The 20,650-nt window shown below is 36.5% G+C and overlaps 1 protein-coding gene across 1 annotated transcript in view; it reads left to right on the top strand.

Annotated features, from left to right (window-relative positions):
• LOC113229593 (sine oculis-binding protein homolog) overlaps positions 1 to 17,292 on the top strand; it is a 53,779-nt gene extending 36,487 nt beyond the window's left edge. Inside the window, exons 2-4 of the mRNA XM_026463246.1 lie at positions 6,072 to 6,204; positions 15,070 to 15,245; positions 15,869 to 17,292. Of these exons, the coding sequence (XP_026319031.1) occupies positions 6,072 to 6,204; positions 15,070 to 15,245; positions 15,869 to 17,107 (1,548 nt within the window). The 3' untranslated portion in view covers positions 17,108 to 17,292. The remainder of the gene's footprint in view (positions 1 to 6,071; positions 6,205 to 15,069; positions 15,246 to 15,868) is intronic.
• The last annotated feature ends 3,358 nt before the right edge of the window (positions 17,293 to 20,650 follow it).

Below are 20,650 nucleotides of genomic sequence, written 5' to 3' on the forward strand. Positions count from 1 at the left end.
CGGATTGGCCGCCCTAGGCCCCAGGCCATGTTGTCAGTACCAGCCGCCCCTTTCTCAGCACTCATCATATACTGGTAGACTACATAGTGAATTGACTATATTGCCAACTTTTATCGAAATCGAAACGAAGTAATGGTCACATTAGCTTGGCGGAAGAAATAGGATAGGTACCAACACTTTCCTGAACGAAATCTTATATAGAAATCTCTATAGAAATTAAAATTATAAGTCAAGCCGTCACAGTGAATCGAACCGTTCTCCCATCGCTACAACGAACAATCCTATAAATCCAAACCTAATATTGTTATTCGACATTGCTAAATTCTGCAAATGGAACATTTTCGCGCTAGATTACGGCTCGTATCAAGTGTTGTTTGCAATTATCTTGCAACCGGAGAGAAGCAGTAAATCGAGCCGCGTGCTCGAGTTCGCCCTGTTCTTTATAATAATGAATTTAATCCAAAATTACCGTTCAACCTTATTCATTATATTAGTACTTTAACATTCTATTTTATTAACTTAATAGCAGTAGAACTCCTTGTGAAAGAGTTCGTCCAGGGAAGTACTGCCACGTTTCCTATTTCATATAATAATGTGAACATTACTGCGTGCCGGCTTAGAAGGTTATGTCTCAGGGATCGCCCATCAGGGCGCAGTGGCAGTGCCCTTAAGATCTTTGCGATTTAAAGCTTACCACCAGGCGCTCGACTTGTTTGTTCCATCACTTGGTATTATATAAAAAAAAACTTAGTTTACGCATAACAATACGAAGCAACTACTTTCACTAGGAACACAAAGTATTGGCTTTAGCAGTTGAAAAGGGTTTTTACCGTAACCGATTTATCGGCTTGTAGAAATTTATTCTGCGCTACTAGTAGGAACAGAAATGTCTTGCTTTGTTACGTACTTTCTATTTTTATCTGTGTTCCCATATCTCTGCTGAAGCTTAATACGCTATTGTAATACTAAGTTCGTAGAATATCACAATGTTTTAATTTATTTATTTTTAATTACTCCACTAGTTTGTTATAATAATTATTAACAAAAAGATCGAATACTAAGAAAAATTCCTTCGGCTGGATTTGAAACCGCGCCTTCGTCATACCATGTTGACGCTCTGCCAACTGAGCTACGAAACGAACCAGCAGACCTTACAAATTTTTCTACATGCTCGTTGTACATCTTTGTTTCTGGTTTTTAACGACAGTTTTGCCGTAGTAACGCCATCTGTGAGAAATCTATGAAAGTTTTTCTTCACTCAGCTCCTAAACCAGAGCCACGGCCCCACTATGACTATAAAAGTCTAAAAAATCCTATGTAAAAATTCTTCGTGTTCGATCTTTGTATTAATAATAATTATAACAAACTAGTGGAATAATTGTACCAAAAAAAATTTATATCATGGTAGTAAAATATAATTATATTAAATAAAATCAACGCTTATTATTACTTATGCGTAGGTATTATTTTGCGATACTTTTCACGTGTAAAATGTTAAAAAAATCACAACCATCAAGAATATTCCAATTACATTAAAAGTTGCCAACAATAATTTTCATTTTCAATTACCCTATTTGTCAGGAGATTCTGATGAAACTATACCAACTTTAACTTTGTCACCAAGCAAAATTAGTAGGTAATATTATAAGGACCGTCTCCCAGACTTAAAGATGGCTTCATTATACGGTAACGTAATACGTTTGACACACGCTGTGGGATTTAATTAATACGCCACAAGCCTTGGTGATATCTCAGAGACAAGATGACCATGTCATAATTGGAGTTCGGATTACAGAAAGTCCTGTAATAAAGGAGATATGAGGACACGTGGACGGTGGAACAGATATAGGTGCTTGTAGATGAGTGAAGGATACTCGCGTTTGTTTTGATTGGATGCCTATCAATTTCATGAAATGTTTAGACAATTTACTGTCAGAGAAAATAGGTATGGCATAAACATGCTTTCTTTCGAGCTATCACTGGGACATAATATATGAAATAGTAAAGCTATTTGTGCCCTTAAATATATGTTGTTGGCCCTTGTGTTGATTGTTACAATAGGACTGTCATTTATTGCTATTGCACATCAATGTTACTTACTTAACTGATTGCAGTACTGGCTTTACCTGTGGTGCAGGGTGTCCGGTTCACACGGGCACGGGAAATTCCTCTGCATTGTTAAATTCATTATAAAATTTTCCTTTTATTGAAAAGTAGTTTATGTTGGGTATAAAACATTTAGTCATTTGTAATATTTTTTATGTTGCGGGGAAATGTTTTTGTGTGGGTTTTTCGTTGGGCAACGATTTTCGTAATGCTCGACCTCCACCCATAAACTACTCGTAAATTTTTAAGTTTTAACGAGCGTTATTTCGGAAATAAGTTTCTAAAAAAGGAGTAATGATCTGTTTTCACGCTTATGAGTCATTGCACGTTTTTTGGAGAATAAACACCCTTTTTGATTCAGTTGAGTTGCACCACAATGCGATACTGCAGGACATCCACGAGTGAAAGTCTGTAAACTTCGAGTTTCGAAACCTGGGAATTTGCATATGTTATATAGTGACACTGAATAGAAGATTGTTACAATGTTATAGAATTTTAGCTTCCCCGTACAGCATATTTTGTCCAAAACGGGCAAATTAATACATGCGACACATTGACTTACAATTATATGGACGTAGGGTCCGCGCTAAAAAGTGTCCGAACTTATGGGGCGTTAAAATCGTATACAGAGCGTCATTCACGCTCTAGTCTTCGTCAAAATAGACAGTACTGCGATGACCTTACAATTTAAATTCAACGTTTTAGCTTTTTCATATTTCTTTACATGTCACTACGTTTAAATAGGTTGACTTGAGACATTTTTTCGTGGTTTTTGTATTAGACCCGTCGTCCATTTATTTGTAAGTCAATGATGCGACAGTATATAACCTACATCTAAAGACAACTTATGTATTTAGATGTAGATTAAAGCACTGGGCTGTCAAGCAATCAATATATAACTTATCACATTGGTTAAGTAATAGTAATATAAGATAATTAATTATAATTTTAAATGTGACCACAATAGTAATATAAGAAAATAATACAAATATAATTCATAATTTTGTATGACTTGTAAATGTTAATTTTACCAATAAAGAATGTCTATGTCAAAAACCCTTGATATAAAAACAGCCACATGTTATAATTTGTCAAAATTACATTTATCACATGAAAGTCATGAAAATAATACGAATTACAAGAAAACAAGTAGCAGTAGACCTTCTCGTGAAAGAGTTCGACCAGGGAAGTACAGCTACCTTACCTATTTCTACCGTCACACAGTAACGTGAGCTATAACTGCGTTCCGGTTAGAAGGGTAAGAATACTGGTGTAATTACAGGCACATTGAACTTGTCAACTTACGTGGCAGCGACCCTTAGATATTTGCTATATAAAGCTTTAAGTGGCACTGCAACTGTTATGGATAGGCGTGTCACTTACCACCAGGCGCACAATTTGTTCGTCCCGTCACTGATTTCATTCGTAGAGTCTTTACATCTCTCTATCGAGAAGTTATAATTTCGCAAATGTGGTCTTATTCATTAAAGGTGCGAAAACATTGTATAAAAATTATGATGTACCTACTACGTTATTTGGAAACATTAATCGAAACAAATGAAAGTTTGTAGTGTCATATCGTCATAGCGGCTGTCCAGCCGGTATGACGATAGGACAACTTCTGGCGCCATCATTAATCTTTTTTATTTAGCGACTCAGATATTTCTTGAATTACGTCGCGTTCTTAAATCTCGTTTTATATATTCTTACGAATTTATTGCCAGCGATCGCGAGCAATAAAACGGCACCAGTAAAGAGGTCGCCGGGCTCCACTTATTTTATATACTATCGGTGTCTTGTAAAAAGGGCGGAAGCGCCATTTCGCAAAATTTTTTCAGGGGATGTCTTAGTTTTTCGCGCTTGTTTTAAAATATTTACGCCGTTTCAAATTTTGTTTAAAACTAGAACTGATTTTTAAAACAGGACGTAAATATTTTAAAACAGTCGCTGAAACCTAAAATATGCTGCCCTGAAAAATTTTTCGTAATGGCGCTTTCGCCCTTTCTAAAAATACCGACCATGTATTATATCTCCGATTTATTTAAAAGAACTAAAAAATAGCCGTTATTTTTGTAGTCGTTGCTATAAAAAATGTAAACAGGCGATATGAGCAATATATTATATGAGTAAATTTAAATACATGTGTCGGACTGTGCGCGACCTTTCACACGATATTTTGAAACGAGGGTCGAGGAAAAGTAGGAAATGTAGAGTTGTCCGAAACTGAAAATTAGTTTACGTTATTAAATGTTACGTGTGTACACACTATACACTCTTCCTGGACGAGGTTCGGGATGCCGATGTGCTCACTGACAAATTACCAAAACTGATAAGTTATTTTGAATTTTTTTCCACAAACTCGAAAATTTTTTTGTATGAAATAAAGTTCGTTAAAATTTTCATTACACCGAAAACCGAATATAACGAAACAGTTGTTCTTTCACGATATGTTGAATGTGTATCGCAAAGACACAATTAGGCTCGGTTAGGTTAGGTTAAGTTAAATTTAAAAGAAAAACCATTTTTCTTTTCATTCTGTAAATTCTACAAGAATTATTGCTCACATCATTATTGACACTATCAACTCACAATGTATATTTTTAAATAAATAAATAAAGCACTTAACATACTTACTACTACAAATTTTTATACATTTTTTTGCAACAGACATCAGAATATAGAACAATACTAAACTATTAAAAAAATCGACTTCAAAAGTCATTCACCCCCTACTTTGCCACCCTTAGAGGAGGAATATTTTCTACAAATTTAAATGGGACCATTGCTGAGGTATCCTATTTCCAACAAAAAAGTATTATCGAAATCGGTTCCCAAATTACCGAAGTTATCGCGTAACATACATGTAAAAAGAAAATAAAACATACAATCGAATTGAGAACCTCCTCCTTTCTTGAAAGTTGGTTAAACAAAAACACATTTGACATACCTACCTGTGCCTAATAATAACTGTGCTAATCATTCAAAAGTAGATAAATACTTAAAGCTAAAGTAATTATTAAAATAAAAATATAAAAGTAAGCGCCGTCCCTTTATTTTTTTCCATCCTATATGGCCGTCCCGCTCGTTTGACAATAAACGTTCCGTTCTGGACAATAGACGTTCCGTTCTGTTCCTCGAAACACGTTATTCTCGACGTACTTACGGTTTAAATATTTTAATACTTGAAAGTTTGCAATTAATTTATATTTTTGCCAAATCACATGTATAAATAAATTAATCTTAGAATCATAACCACCATTTTATTCACTAATTCATGAAATTATCTTTTACTCCGATTTCGTGGAACGTCAGAGAGGGAGTAAATTTACGACCGATCCTTTTTTTTTTAAGAGCGCTAGAGCCGAGATAGACATATTGAAATACAGATTCGGCAGCGATCGATGGATCGAATAAAATCTGGATAGAAAACAATCTTAGATTCAGGATCAAATATAGAAAGCGGCCGTTAATGGCACTGCACTGCGGCTGCTATAGACAGATGTGTCGCTTAACACTAGGCGCGTGTTCGTCCTGTCGCTTGGTATAATTAAAAAAAGTGGATTTGTATACATTTTTTTTTTGGAAACTTTATTACTATTACACCTTTATTTCAAGTTGTACATGTTTTACAACCTGTTAGCAACGTTCTACTTTATTTTAACTGCCTCTGTGGCCGAACGGTAACCATGCTGGACTGCCACCGGATTCCTGGGCCGGAAGAAATATTTGTATGGCCTATATCTATTTCGAGAGTTTGGGTGTAATTTGTGGTTGTCATGGCACCTGCGATACAGGGTTGTCCTTGTGTGGGGCTGTGAGTGTGCACATTATTATAATTATAATGGAGTGTACACGGAATAATTTGTTGATCCGCGGTAGTGTAGTGTATTTCTTCTCGGTTCAGAATACAAAGTCAAAAAGAAACATTGCGCCCTATATTAAAAGTGTCTCTTTATGGTTTTCAGGAATTCGCGGAGACTGCAATGAACGAGCTTCTGGGCTGGTACGGGTACGAGCGACTCGAGCTGCGGCGCTGGGCTGCCTCGCGCGCACGAGACGCCTCCAGCCCGGAACAAAGTGGAGAACACAAGATGAAAGGTGAGCTATTAAGCTTCATATTACTATAGGAACACACAAACGCGCGTGCTCTACTGGACCAGGATAAGGATGCGCCTTATTTGTGTGAAAATCAAATAAATTAATTTTAACAGATATAACGCTGCTGCCCCATAGCCACACCCCGGACACTCCATACAACTGTCGAAAATTATTTACCTGCTACTACTACATACAGCAAGGCGCTGTCTGCACGTGCGCAAATGTGTGCATGAAGTGGCAGGGTTACTCATCACTTTCTTGCACTATTACGTTACGTGATCAGAGCGGCAACATAGAGAAAATGCTAACGCGAATCTATTATCTATGTGTCTATTAATAGAATCCTTAATAATTACACAAGCCTATTTATATCGATATAATATCATATTTTTCATTAATTCACTAACTAGATTAATATTGATTTATTTAGAAAATATATTAAAAGCATTAAAATGTTACATTTTGGACATGGACCTTTAAACAAGGTAACCAAGGTATTTGAAATTGCGTGTCCAAGTTGATCATCATTAATTAGGTATATTCGCTACTTACGTAATATTTATCGGCAATATGAATTGAGAATTCGAGAACCCTTGTCTACTAGCTCACGAAGTCATGGCGCCTCATTATATTGATATAATAAATCTGTATTTTTTATACATAAATATATTATTCTGCAGTCAATAACTGAAGAAAACAATAACTGAATGAGTCTCAGACATAAGTCTTTTTACTTACTTCGTTTCATCTTTTGGAAAATGATGATAAACAGCCGTCACAGCACCATTCACGACCATTATAAATAGTAACGTAAAATGATGTTTTATATTAACGTACAAGTTTCGTAATGAATAAATGAAAACTATATTCAATTATCAAAGCCGTCTTCGCGTGAAAACGGCTCGCCGGCAGCCTTGTTGTCGTTCAGTCAATGTGACCGGCAATGTGCGGGCTGTGGTGCGGTATCTAAAGCTAGGGAGGGGCGGAGAGTGTCCGTTCTCTATACTTTTTGTTCTCTGCCATAACATAACCTAGTAAGTACTTCAGACATAAGAGTTACAACTTTAATTATATTGAAACAGCTTAACGAGCTTTCAAAACAAAAAGGAGCCGATAAACTTTATAATCGGTTACCGGAAAGTGCGTGAAACCCGATTCATCCCCTAGTTTGCCACACAGTGCTAGTTTGTAAATGGGACATGGGGACCAATACCGAGGTACCCTCTTTCCAAACAAAAAAATAACCATCAAATTCAGTTCACAAATGCCGCACGCGAAAAATCGCGTAGCGTACACCAAAAAAAAAACAGCGAAATTGAGAACTTCCTCCTTTTTTAAAGTCAGTTAAAAATTTTACTGGAACGCCCAAAAACACAAATCAAGGTCGCTCTTAAACCTAAATGTTAAAAAGGCAATAAGTTTAAGGTAGGGTACAATGGTACCTGTACCACTCAAGGAATGTATTTTGATATTACAAAAAATTATTACAACTTATTAATAATTCTGTGTTTTATACCCTTACTGAGTTTAATTATTGATGAACATGAATTAAGTTACTTTAGCAACCAAAATGAAAACACAATATAAGCTTAGCAAATGCTAGGGTATTTGGCACAGACCACATATGTGGTTTATTAGTTATTGCATTAGAAAATTTGCAATAAAATTTGATTTTGTTCCACTTGTGAAATTAATAAAACGACAAGATTTTCAGTACCAACAATGTTAAATAACCACTAATTGCCAATTCAAATATCTATTAAGGCACTTTATTTACATATAACTTAGCAAGTGTCAAATACTTGCTATGTTTTGAATTGGTAGCTGTAGCCAACCAGACAAGGTGTGCCTTATTTAGGGTTTTAAATTTTCGAAATCTCTAATAAATTGTACAATCTTAAAGCCGCCATTACGCCAGGACTTACTACAGGAATAGTATTCCGTTCATATTTTTTTTAATTTTAAGGTTAACTTGCGATATATTAGAATTGTTATATGAAGAAAAATTATATCAAATAAAATAACATTAAATGAGCGTTAGGTTAAAAATATTCATAACATACATTACTCTGAGCAAAGAGACTTTAAAAATCTAAAATTAACTACTTACTTCTTAAAGTGCCCTCCACTTCTGGAGGTTGGCCGTCAATATGGCAAACTTGTCCCTATGCATAGTCAAACGAAACAGTTGTTCTGTGCTCGTGACTCTCTTCTTTGAATTCTAGGAAAGCACACCCATTTCGACCCTATTCATAAAATCAGTAAACAGCTGCAGTTCCGTGAAGTGTATCCGATCGCAATAGAAAAAAGCGGGAAATACTAATTTGGCGCCAATTTGATGGAGTTGAACGCTCAGTGCAACGACGTAGGGCGCCTCGATAACAATCATCTTTTTTAAATTATCTTATTTTCTCGGAACCTGTGAGGGTTGTTTCTAGGAAGTTTTAATAAACATTAAGTAGGGGTAAAGGTAAAATAAGTAATAGACAATCTCCCATCTAATTCAAACGCATCGTGGGTAATATTGTTTATTGTCATAAATCACAGAGCACGAAGCAAGTAAAAATCATATTACTTGATTATTTCGAAAGGTAATAAAGAATTGAATTGAATTGAATTGAATTGAAAGTGTTCTGTACAGTACCTATATGTGCACTTATTTCGTATGTGATGTACTTATTTCGTTTTATTTATAAATTATAAATAAACAGAAATAAGTCCGTCTTAAAAGCTGAATTATTGCACAGGGCTATCTGTAAGACACTAGTAACCTCGCAGGACTATAATAATATATTACTGACATCATAAACAACAACTCTTGTTCCATGACTCTTAATTTTTTTTAATTGTTAAGTGCGTATCTTCTATGTCAAATGTCCGTTGGTGGGGGGCCTGGAAGCTATAGCTCAGGTTTCGACCTAATTTAGATTCCGGTTCACAAACTACAATCACCTAATAATACAACTAAAGTACCGGCACTCTATGATGGCCGTTTTGACGTTTGTCCGCTTATCAAGTTTCGTATTAATTCATAACTACGTTAAAGGAGCTAATTGCTGTACATTGTTATATAGTGACATGTAGTAAAATTTGTGGATGTATAATTTTAGAACACAACTTGGCATTTGTTTATCGAAATTTAAAAAAAAAAAATGCAATACGATCGTCACTTATGGGATCGTTGTCCAGCACAACTTCTACCTCCAACAAACTCGCCTCAAAGTTCAATGCAAAACAAAGCAGTTTCGAATTGACGATATATTAAGTAAACATTTTTATTTTCGTAAAACTTTTTAATCAGCTACCCCTTGCAGTACTAGTTATAAATCTAAAAACTTATAGATGCGACTCGCATTTGATAGTTATTTTTTTCGACAATGAGTTGAGATTTGACCTTATTATTGTAATCTGTAAAAACGGCCATCATAGCGTGCCGGTACGTAGTACTTATTAATGTATGTAACAAAAATTTTGTAGTTTAAGATGGTAGAAAATAAACTTTTTTTCTATTTTTAATGAAATTCGTAATTCGTTTTGCATACCAGTCCGATGCAAAACGCAAGAGCATGGGTCGTTGTCGGGGAAGACGCTTGTACGTTTGAATGAACTTGCTATAGTTCATTTGTTTATGTACTAACTAAATCTAAACAATCCTGACACATCTTCTTAATGAAACATATGCTTACAAATCCATAGGTATAGAAATAGGCATCCAATTTCATATGAAGCCATGTATTTGCATTTTGTATTTGAAGGTAAGTAAAAAACATTTTATAAATGTGTATTTCATTATATAGACATCTATAATTGTTTAGATTTAGTTAAGTCCCTAAACCAATGGACTATACAACCAAATACAGATCTACTAAGTGTCAGATAATCTATAACAAAAACTTAAAAGCTTATAATAAGGGTTAAAGTATGAAATTGCCGATTTGTACTGAAAATCTAAATTGTTTATTTTTTAAATTTTTAACAAATTTATTTAATCAAAATAGTTGCCATTATTATCTATACATTGCTGCCATCTAATGGGAAGGTTATTAATGCCTTTGCGATAGAACTCCGACGATCTAGACTGCATAAACTGTGTGAAAGCATTTTGTACTGCCTCCTGGGAAGAAAACTTCTTGTCACGTAGATAATTGTCCAAATCACGAAAAAAATGGTAGTCCGTTGGAGCAAGGTCTGGTGAATACGGAGGATGACGAATGGTTTCTAACTGCAGTTCCTGAAGGGTCAAAATGGTTTCTCGTGCTGTGTGAGGTCTCGCGTTGTCGTGGAGCAATAATGGTGAAGATCGATTCATGAGTCGGGGCTGTTTTACTGCTAGTTTTGTCAACATGGTTCGGAGTTCGGCACAACAGACATCTGCCGTTATTGCTTGACCAGATCGGAGAAAACTATAGTGAATAACACCATGCTGAGACCACCAAACAGTTACCATTACCTTTTTATTGGTAAGTTTTGCTTTAGGACACTGTTGTGGCATTTGACCTGGGGTCAGCCATTGCATTTTTCTTTTCCGGTTATCATAAAGAATCCACTTTTCATCACATGTTACAATTCGATCCAATATTCCTTCATTTCTGTACCGGTTCAACAAGGCAACACAAGTTTCAACACGCGTTTCTTTCTGCAGATCAGTCAAATCATGAGGCACCCATTTTTCGTATTTTTTTATTTTATTGATTTGACGCAAGTGAGTCAATATTGTGGGTAAGGTAACGTTAAACCATGCCGCTAATTCCTGGGTAGTTTGACTAGGATCGGCTTCCACTATCTCTCTTAATTCATCGTTATTCACCTGTGCGGGCTGTTTCTGCCGCGTTAGTTCCGCGTCGGAACTCGTATTCAAAAATCACTCGAATTTTCGCAGTATCCATCTTTCTTGTCTAAATTGAATAACAAAAACAATTGAAAGTCGATATTCAAATGTTTCAAATTTAAAAAAAAAAACACAAACCATTTGAAAAAAGTTTCATTCGAAAACCTCAAACCATGAAGATTCTATGAAAATTCAAAGAACCTATTGCAATAAAACGGCAATTTCATACTTTAACCCCTAATATTTAGTAAAATTATATTTTGTAAAATCATGGAACAAAAGTTTGTTGTTTCTGATGTTAGTAATATAATAGTCCTGCGAAGTAATTAGTATTTACTAATAACCCTGTACATAGATAAATGTGTATAAGTACATGTAGTATGAGATATAATGTGATGTTAGGAGATATGTGTATAGATTTGAAATTTATTAAATCCGATATCACAGTGTTAGTTTATCTTAATGATCGCAATTCGATGTGTGTTTACCTGCGGTTAACAAAATATTCGATACGAGACTTCTCGCGTGAACCGAAATCGGAACCATATGGAAAATGTTTGATGCTTAACTTTAAAGTTTCAACGTGAGCCTAGATTTTAGGTGAGATGTTGGGGCTGAAAATTAATACGAATAAAATAAGAACAGGCGTAGAAGATTTGACACAGATTCGACATCAACAAGCGCCCGATGGGGCACCAGGCGGAGCGGTGTGTCGTAAAACCGCTAAGCGCTTTGCAAATGTTGGGATAAATGTGATTTTAATAACTATTAGGCTTCGGTTGAAAAGCAAAATTTAGCAGGTTCTCGTAGACGCTTAAATAGAAATATCTCATATAAAAATTACGAGATGTACAAAGTTAGTTATAGTATTCTTAAATAATTCGTTTTACACATTTATTTTAGCCTGTTTTCAGGATTTTATATGATCGGATAAAGTACATCCTATCGTATAACGATTAGGACCTTCTTTAGATAATATCCTTATGTGTATCGCGTATTTTTTGTAAGATCGTTATTTCAAAGTAAACACCTAAACAGTTTGATGTAGCAAAACAGTTTTCCCTGCTTCTCCTCCGGTGATTCTTGCATTTATCACGAATTTGAATTGCTCTAGAAATATTTTGTACTGGTTTATAAGGCATATATTCATTTCATCAATATTATAATTTAAAAAAGAATAATTAGATAGGTATCTAGGTACGTGCTATTGTTGCATACATTTATGATATATTCAAAGACAAGAAGCAAAAGTTAGTTATAGAATTAAAAAATAAGTATAAATTTCAAATTGCCGTCGTAAAGTTGCCTGCTTATCGGTATTCTACAGGATATATCACGAAGAATGCAAAGGAATTGCACGACTTCCACTTATTGCTTGCTTTACTTGCTTCCACGTTTATATGGAGTGGAATTCCCTGCCTGCAGACTTGTTCCCTGAGCGGTATAACTTGGGCCTTTTCAAGGCGAGACATTAAAAAAAACTTGAGGTGCTAAAATCTATGTTACCAAAATACAAATATGTATGTTTGTTATGACAAAGCCATAAATGCGCATTTAATTTTTTTATTAAAAAATAAATAAAATTAAAGTGTGTGCGTGCGTGTGTGTGTACATGTGTGTGTACATGCACAATCTTTAACAAACCGTCGCCTTACTTTCTCAAATTCGTATCTTAAAGCCATTGATTTACAATTATATGGACGTCGGGTCCGCGCTAAAAAGTGTCCGAACTTATAGGGCGTTAAAATCGTATACAGAGCGTCATTCACGCTTTAGTCTTCGTTTGTTCGACTGACAGCGAAGCATTCAAAATTAGACAGTACTGCGATGACATTACAATTTAAATTCAACGTTTTAGCTTTTCCTATTCCTTTACATGTCACTACGTTTAAATAGGCTGACTTGGGACATTTTTTTCGTGGTTTTTGTATTAGACCCGTCGTCCATTTAATTGTAAGTCAATGCTTAAAGCACAAAATTATTGAAATGCAAAAAATGAATTGTATATACATATAATTGGAAATTTTGCAGGTTGATTTCACATCGCATTTCCTTTATATTCACACACTGGCTTTTAACTATTCTTAAAGAAATGCATTCAAATTAACATATCCCTTGGTAAGAAATTGAAATTAAATAGAAAGTTTTGCTCTTATCTCCTGAATAATCACTCTTTATAAGATACGAGTTTAAGAAACTAAGGCATTATATTATTCAGCTCGTTCCAGTATAATTAGGTTATGTCTGATAGTTAAATTTCGATAGGTAAGAAGTCATATCTTGTAACCAATCTCATATAACTTTAAGAGTCGAATAACACAATCGTTAGTTTCCAGAGTTGTTTTACATTTGCAACAGAATTAATAAGGACCTAACGACTTCTCGTTGCACGCTATCAGATCGTAATGACTACAGGTGTTGTATTTCATTCGAGATATTTTTTCATCAAATATAATATCATTTGTGAAATTAATTGGAGAAGTTTTGCTTGAGATTATTGTACTCGCTTCGCATGCGATCGTGATTTTACGTTCGATTCAATTAATCAACTTTTATACGGCCTTTGTTTTTTAGCGAATTTTTAAGTTGGTATTTTTCTTTGTCGAACGCGAGTCACACTGATTCGCTGTTACATTTTTTTTCTATCCTCTAAGGGCATTTATTCGACACGGTTTCACCGCGCTCACCCCGCGCGGCTGCCGCACGGTCGAAGAGCGGAGTCCGCGATGCCGCCGCGCAGCGACCACGTGCGTCTAACTGTCATGGCAAAATCTCTATTTGTTTAGCGTTTACGTTTTAATTTAAATGAGCGTTTCGTAGCACGCGGGCTAGCCTGGCTTGAATTTAGCCTACGCGGCGGCCGCGCGTTAAATTTTTTGAGAGGAATTTAAATGTTGTTGCATAATAAATATAATTCAGATTCGCCATTAATGTACATGAAGGCGTGGTAACTGGGCGATCGGCCGCGCGAAAACTTTCTTGTCGTGTAACTGGGCGCTAAGGCTATTACGGAACACGCCATCGAGTACATAACCAAATATAGAGATAAAATGTCATATAATTTGTTTGAAAACTATTCCGCCAATTGCTACGATGACAACTGCGCTCCGATTGGCCAGCCCGAATTCAAAATCGATAGTTGGTTATGTACTCGATGGAACACCCAAATTACTTGTAATGATCACTGGGGATCAACAAATGGGAAAATGCGTACCTACGCATTCAAACACGCAGTGACTGACAATAAATATGACCTTCTATCAACAATAAATAATCAACAATAAATAAATAAAAAATATCGACAATAAATATTGACTTAGAATTATATGGACGTCGGGTCCCCGCTAAAAAGTGTCCGAAGTTATAGGGCGTTAAAATCGTATACAGAGCGTCATTCACGCTTTAGTCTTCGTTTGTTCGACTGACAGCGAAGCAAGCAAAATTAGACAGTACTGCGATGACATTACAATTTAAATTCAACGTTTTAGCTTTTTCATATTCCTTTACATGTCACTACGTTTAAATAGGTTGACTTGGGACATTTTTTTCGTGGTTTTTGTATTAGACCCGTCGTCCATTTATTTGTAAGTCAATGCCTTCTATACATGGAGCCAAGAAAGGAGTTAATAATAATAATAATAATAATAATAATAATAATAATAACGCACACACTCAACATAGCCCCGCACTAGGGAAACCCTGTATCGCGGGTGCCATGGACACACACGTAGACAACCACAAATTACACCCAAACACACGAGAGAAATAAATGTAAGCCATACAAACATTTCTCCCGGCCCGGGAATCGAACCTGGGACCTCTGTGTGGCAGTCCGGCATGGTAACCGTTCGGTCACTGAGGCAGTGAAATATTTAAATTTTTATTATTATATATTTTATATTATATTTATAAATTAAAATAATGAATATGACCTTAACATAAAAACACTGTTATAGATTATAATATCCTAATAAACAGAATTACAGTTATCTAAAGAAATGGATATTATTCACTAACTTACCTACTTCTCATTCCAGACGAGTGTTCATGGTGCAACAAGAGGACGCGCGAAGGCGGTGCTATCCAGCATGCAGGGTCCACCTTTTGTTCGGAGTTGTGCTTCAGCCAGTCCCGTCGCGCCAACTTCAAACGCGCCAAGACTTGCGACTGGTGCCGTCACGTTAGGCATACTGTTGCTTATGTGGACTTCCAGGTGAGGATCGCCGTCGCATTTAGCCTTTGATCATTGTAGGTAAACGAACAAAGCCTGTGCAAATGTTTTAAGATAAGAAAAATCATAATAATAATAGCCTATTCGTATATAGTCCCACAAGCCTCCTCTCACAATGACAGGGTTTGGGCTGTAGTTCCCACGCGGGCCCGTATCGTATCGTATAGTAGGTCGACCAAGATAGGATCTTTTCACGTTTCGATCCTCTTCCATCCTTTCTAAATGGCCGAGTCAACGAAGTCTGTGCGCTTTGATTTCGCCGATGATGTTTGGCTGGGCGTCGAGCTCTTCTACTTCAGCGTTAATGCTGACTCTCCAGCTACCGTTCTCCCATTGGACTGGCCTTAATATTGTCCTGAGAACCTTTCTCCCGGCCACTAGGAGTTTGTTCTCTTCTTTAAGTATAAGATACCGAAAAACTCATGGTAAATTTAAAATTAAACGCACGTAAATCCCTAAATTTACCTTATTATACTTAGGTAAGTACATGTAGGTACATGTAAGCCCGGATTCGAATGCACGAGATAAAAAAATTATGGTCAATACAAATTATTGTCGTAATCATTTATATATTTGATTTTAAATTTATCGTTTCCCAATTTCAGGATGGTGCCACTCAGCTTCAGTTCTGCTCGGACAAATGCCTCAATCAGTATAAGATGCATATATTCTGCCGTGAGACGCAGGCGCACCTCGATCTCAACCCACATCTGGTGAACGCCTCGTCTACCTCCAATCTAATTACACCCGACCTTTGGCTTAAGAACTGCAAAAGTCGGTCAACGTCACCGACATCAGAAAAATCAGGATCACCTAACCCCGAAAATATGACTGTATCAAAACCTACAGAAAAGACAGAACCGGCAAAACCACAAAGAAAATCTCCATTACCTTTAATAACCATAGCGCCAACTGCAAAGCTAATGAAATCAAAAGGTTGCGAAGAAAAGACTAAGTCTCCTGAAACAAAGAAGGATCTCAGAAATACTAAAATGAATTTGCGGAAACGACGCTCATCGAAGTGCTCTGCCACTGTGACGTCACAAAGTATGCGACAGCATGCTACAACACCGAAAGCGCAAGATCTACGAATGTGCAGCCCATCAGGTGGATCTTCACCCGCGTCTATAGCGGGAAGCAGTGCGATTCACTCACCGCCTCAGCCTTTAACGCACCCTATACCTCCTCCACCTTTTCCTAGCCCAATGTTCGGCATCCCACCTCCGGTATTCATGGAAAATGGGCCGGAAATGAGGCACCCAAGCATGTACCCACCGCGACCTTTCCTACCGCCTCGACCTGGAATACAAATCCATCAAGACAGACCCCGGCTTCCACACCCCTTTCCCAACCCGCTGGGTCAAACTCCACCAGTTACAGTATTAGTTCCCTACCCTGTCGTTTTACCTATTCCATTTCCAATCCCGATTCCAATACCGATCACATCGTTCATTCAAGCGCACTGCCTAAATAAAGTGAAAAGCGAGGTCAAAAATGACGATACAGAAGGTCCTTTGGATTTTACCATGAACGGAAATAAAGACGATGATAAAAATAGTGGCGAAAAGGAGGTAGTAGAAGAAAGAGATTCACCTGAGCAAAGTGAAATAAATGAACGATTGCAAAATGATAGAAACGATAATGAATATATTGAGGGAAATCCAGAACAAACATTGCCAAAATTTAAAATCACGAGGCTAGGAAATAAAATGGCCAAAATTGTCACAAAACCACGGGAGCCATCGGAATCTACGAGACCTTTGAGAAAACGGCGAAGACTTGTCGAAGTTACGACTGAAGACGATTCGCTTATTCCTAAAACTCGTAAAATTGTGGAAGTGTAATTCATATGAACACTTAAATACCACTATCCATAGATTAAATTCATACATATCACACAAAACATGATAATCAGAGCTAAGTGCAACATACTTTGAATTGCTAGTCTTAGATATAAGCCTATCGATTTATAACTTCTTAGTTAAGGCATATCTACTAGAGCGCACTTAAATGTGATACTACATAGTAACTTATTATTAATTTCAATGTCGAATAAAATGTTGACACTGACTTTATGTTTCAATTATTTCGTAGTAAAGAGACAGTACCATAATTGCTGTCTTACATTCATCCATTAGTTGCAACTAGCGTCAATGATTGGTAGTCATTCCCTTTTATTTATATTTCTTCTCCTTTGAGCCTGCTCTGAATCTAAGGACATTAATACACGAAAGTCCGTACCCGCCTCAACTTCTTGTCTGAAGTAACCAGATCGTGATTTCCTGAACCTTTACTCCATCTGAAAGTCCGAAGTCCCTAAGAACTCACCCATTGAGCGAGCGCTGTCGGAATGCGATAAAGTTAGACTTGGCCATTAGATTAATTTTAAAACCAGCCACCATACCATAACCTTTCCAAAAACAATCTTATTTGAATGTAAGCTTATTGTAATATTATTCATATTCGTATTCGTAGCATGACGAACCTATCAACCAAGTAATGTAATGTGTTATTGCAAAAGTGAATGAAAGAACGAATGGTTTCCCAATATTGTCTATTCCTTACTAAAGTAGGAAAGAGATAACGCTATGTGAACTATATAATGCCATCTCTTTCTTTTTGGATGTTACGACATACCCCGGACACTCTATACAACGATCGAAAGTTATTTACCTACTACTACTACATACAGCACGGCGCTATCTGCACACGCGCAAATGTGGGCGTGAAGTGGCAGGGTTACCCATCACTTGCTCGTACTATTTATTACGTTACGTGGTCAGAGCGGCAATCTATTATCTATAATTCAATTATAGAATCCTAGTAATTACACATGTTCTTTACGTATTTCTATCGATATAATATTATGTTTTTCATTAATTCCATAACTGGAATAATATTGACAATTTACTTAAAAAATTAAAAACACTTAAAATGTTATATTTTGAAATTGTGTGTCCAAGTTTATCATTACCTAGTTAATAATTAGGTATATTCACTACGTAATATTTATTTGGCAATACAAATTGAAAATTCGAGAACCCTTGTCTACTAGCTCACAAAGTTATGGCGTCTTATTATATTAATATAATAAATCTGTGTTACTTATTCTGCACTAAACAAAACAATAACTGAATAAGTCTCGGACATAAGTTCTTATAGACTTACTTCGTTTCACCTTTCAGAAAACGAAAAAAACTCCTCTCTATATCCCGTTTAGATTATTATAAACAGCCGTACCCAGCACAATTCACGACCATTATAAATAGTAACGTAAAATGATGTTATATATTAACGCACGTTACGGTAACTAATAAATGAAAACTATATTCAAATATCAAAGCCGTCTTAGCGCGAAAACTGCTCGCCGACAGCCTTGTTGTCGTTTTAATGTGACCGTCAATGTGCGGGGTGTGGTGCGGTATCTAAAGCTAGGGAGGGGCGGAGTGTGTCCGTTCTCGTTACTTTCTGTTCTCTGACAGTACTCCATACAGGTGCGAACTTGAGCTCGACACAGATATCGCTGCTCTGACGTGTGTGTACGGTATGATAAAGGACGTAGATCACCTATATATAAGAGTTTGAAGCGACAGGAGATCGGTATGAGTACATCACGAAAACTCAAAAGTCGATACCTACTGATACTGCCGTCCTCTTACTAATATATAGTATAATATATAATATAGTAATGCGTTAACTAATTTTAATTGTTTTTAAAAGAGAATTTTGTGCTCTATTTTTTGTCAATTAGGGTCGTATTCTAGAACTCTACTCAATGCTCAAGTCAGGATTTGAGTATGGTTTAAAGCACTCGAAATCATACTCAAGTCCCTACCATTAGGGTCGCATTTCCAGTGCTTGAAATCATACTCAGATCCTGACTTGAGCATTGAGTAGAGTTCTGAAATACGACCCTTAAAATGGTTATTTGATCATTTGTCACTTTTTAGTTAGTGGACGGCAGGGTACCAGTCCCACTTGATCCCGACTTCAAGGGTCAGATTCACCCTGTTCACCATTGCTTTCCTGTGACGTACCACTCTGTAGCTAACCTACTATTTGCGTAACCAATATAATAGGAACTTAATAAATCGTTTATAAATACGAGAGTTCGGTAGAGACCGGAGACCTAGAGGGACAGCGGCATTTATATTTCGCAGATTGTTCGAAGAGGCTTCGTTGACTACCCATATCGATCTGGCGTACGACGGAAGCTCGCCAGTGAGGTTTTGGTGCCAAAGCCTAAAAGTCTTTGAGATATCAATTAATTTATTATATATAAGCTTATACATAGACTACATTATACTTAAACCGTGAAGGGCACAGCAAGATAGGAATGAGGCAGGTCGACGTTAAAGAAATTTATCTACTAAATATTGTTGTAGTGTATTATTAGCTTTTATTAGTGAGTCTGTTTTTAAGTTATTAATGAATTTTGTTTGCTTTATTTTCTTGTTTTATATGCTTGGGCAATTGTATATTTTATTGAGATTTCGTAAGGGCTCGATCACGGAAGAAAATTGTTCTGTGGGCTCGATTTATGAGACTTTATGGGTCGTATTCTAGAACTCTATTCAATGCTCAAGTCAGGATTGCACTGGCAACCCACGCACTGGAAATACGACCCTAATTGCAGGGACTTGAGTATGATTTCGAGTGCTTTAAATCATACTCAAATCCTGACTTGAGCATTCAATAGAGTTTTAGAATACGACGCTAAGGGTCGTATTCTAGAACTCTACTCAATGCTCAGGTCAGGATTGCGCTGGAAACACAAGCACTGGAAATACGACCCTAATGGCAGGGACTTGAGTATGATTTCTAGTGCTTTGAATCATACTCAAGTTCTGACTCCAGCATTGAATAGAGTTCTGAGGGTCGTATTCTAGAACTCTATTCAATGCTCAAGTCAGGATTGCCCTGGCAACACAAGCACTGGAAATACGACCCTAATGGCAGGGACTTGAGTATGATTTCGAGTGCTGTAAACCATTCTCAAATCCTGACTTGAGCATTGAGTAGAGTTCTAGAATACGACCCTAAGGGTCGTATTCCAGAACTCTACTCAATGCTCAAGTCAGGATTTGAGCATGATTTCAAGCACTGGAAATACGACCCTAATTTAGGATTTGAGTATGATTTTCAGTGCTCACTGCAATACTCAAGTCCTGACTTGAGTATTGAGTAGAGTTCTGGAATACGACCCTAGTTTTATGTCGGTAGTACGAGATTATTTCTATATCTTGTTGAATGACGTCGGGACGCATCTCAAAGTTTAGTTTAAATAGTGGGTACTTTTCTACAAATATGCAAGAGATATCGAGACATGGTGATGACTTTGTGGTGCTTCCCATTAACTTCGCTCCACAAATTAGTGACTTACGTAA

Source organism: Hyposmocoma kahamanoa, unplaced genomic scaffold (assembly GCF_003589595.1).
Source record: "Hyposmocoma kahamanoa isolate Upper Pololo Valley unplaced genomic scaffold, ASM358959v1 62, whole genome shotgun sequence".
In the NCBI taxonomy this organism is placed as follows: Eukaryota; Metazoa; Arthropoda; class Insecta; order Lepidoptera; family Cosmopterigidae; genus Hyposmocoma; species Hyposmocoma kahamanoa.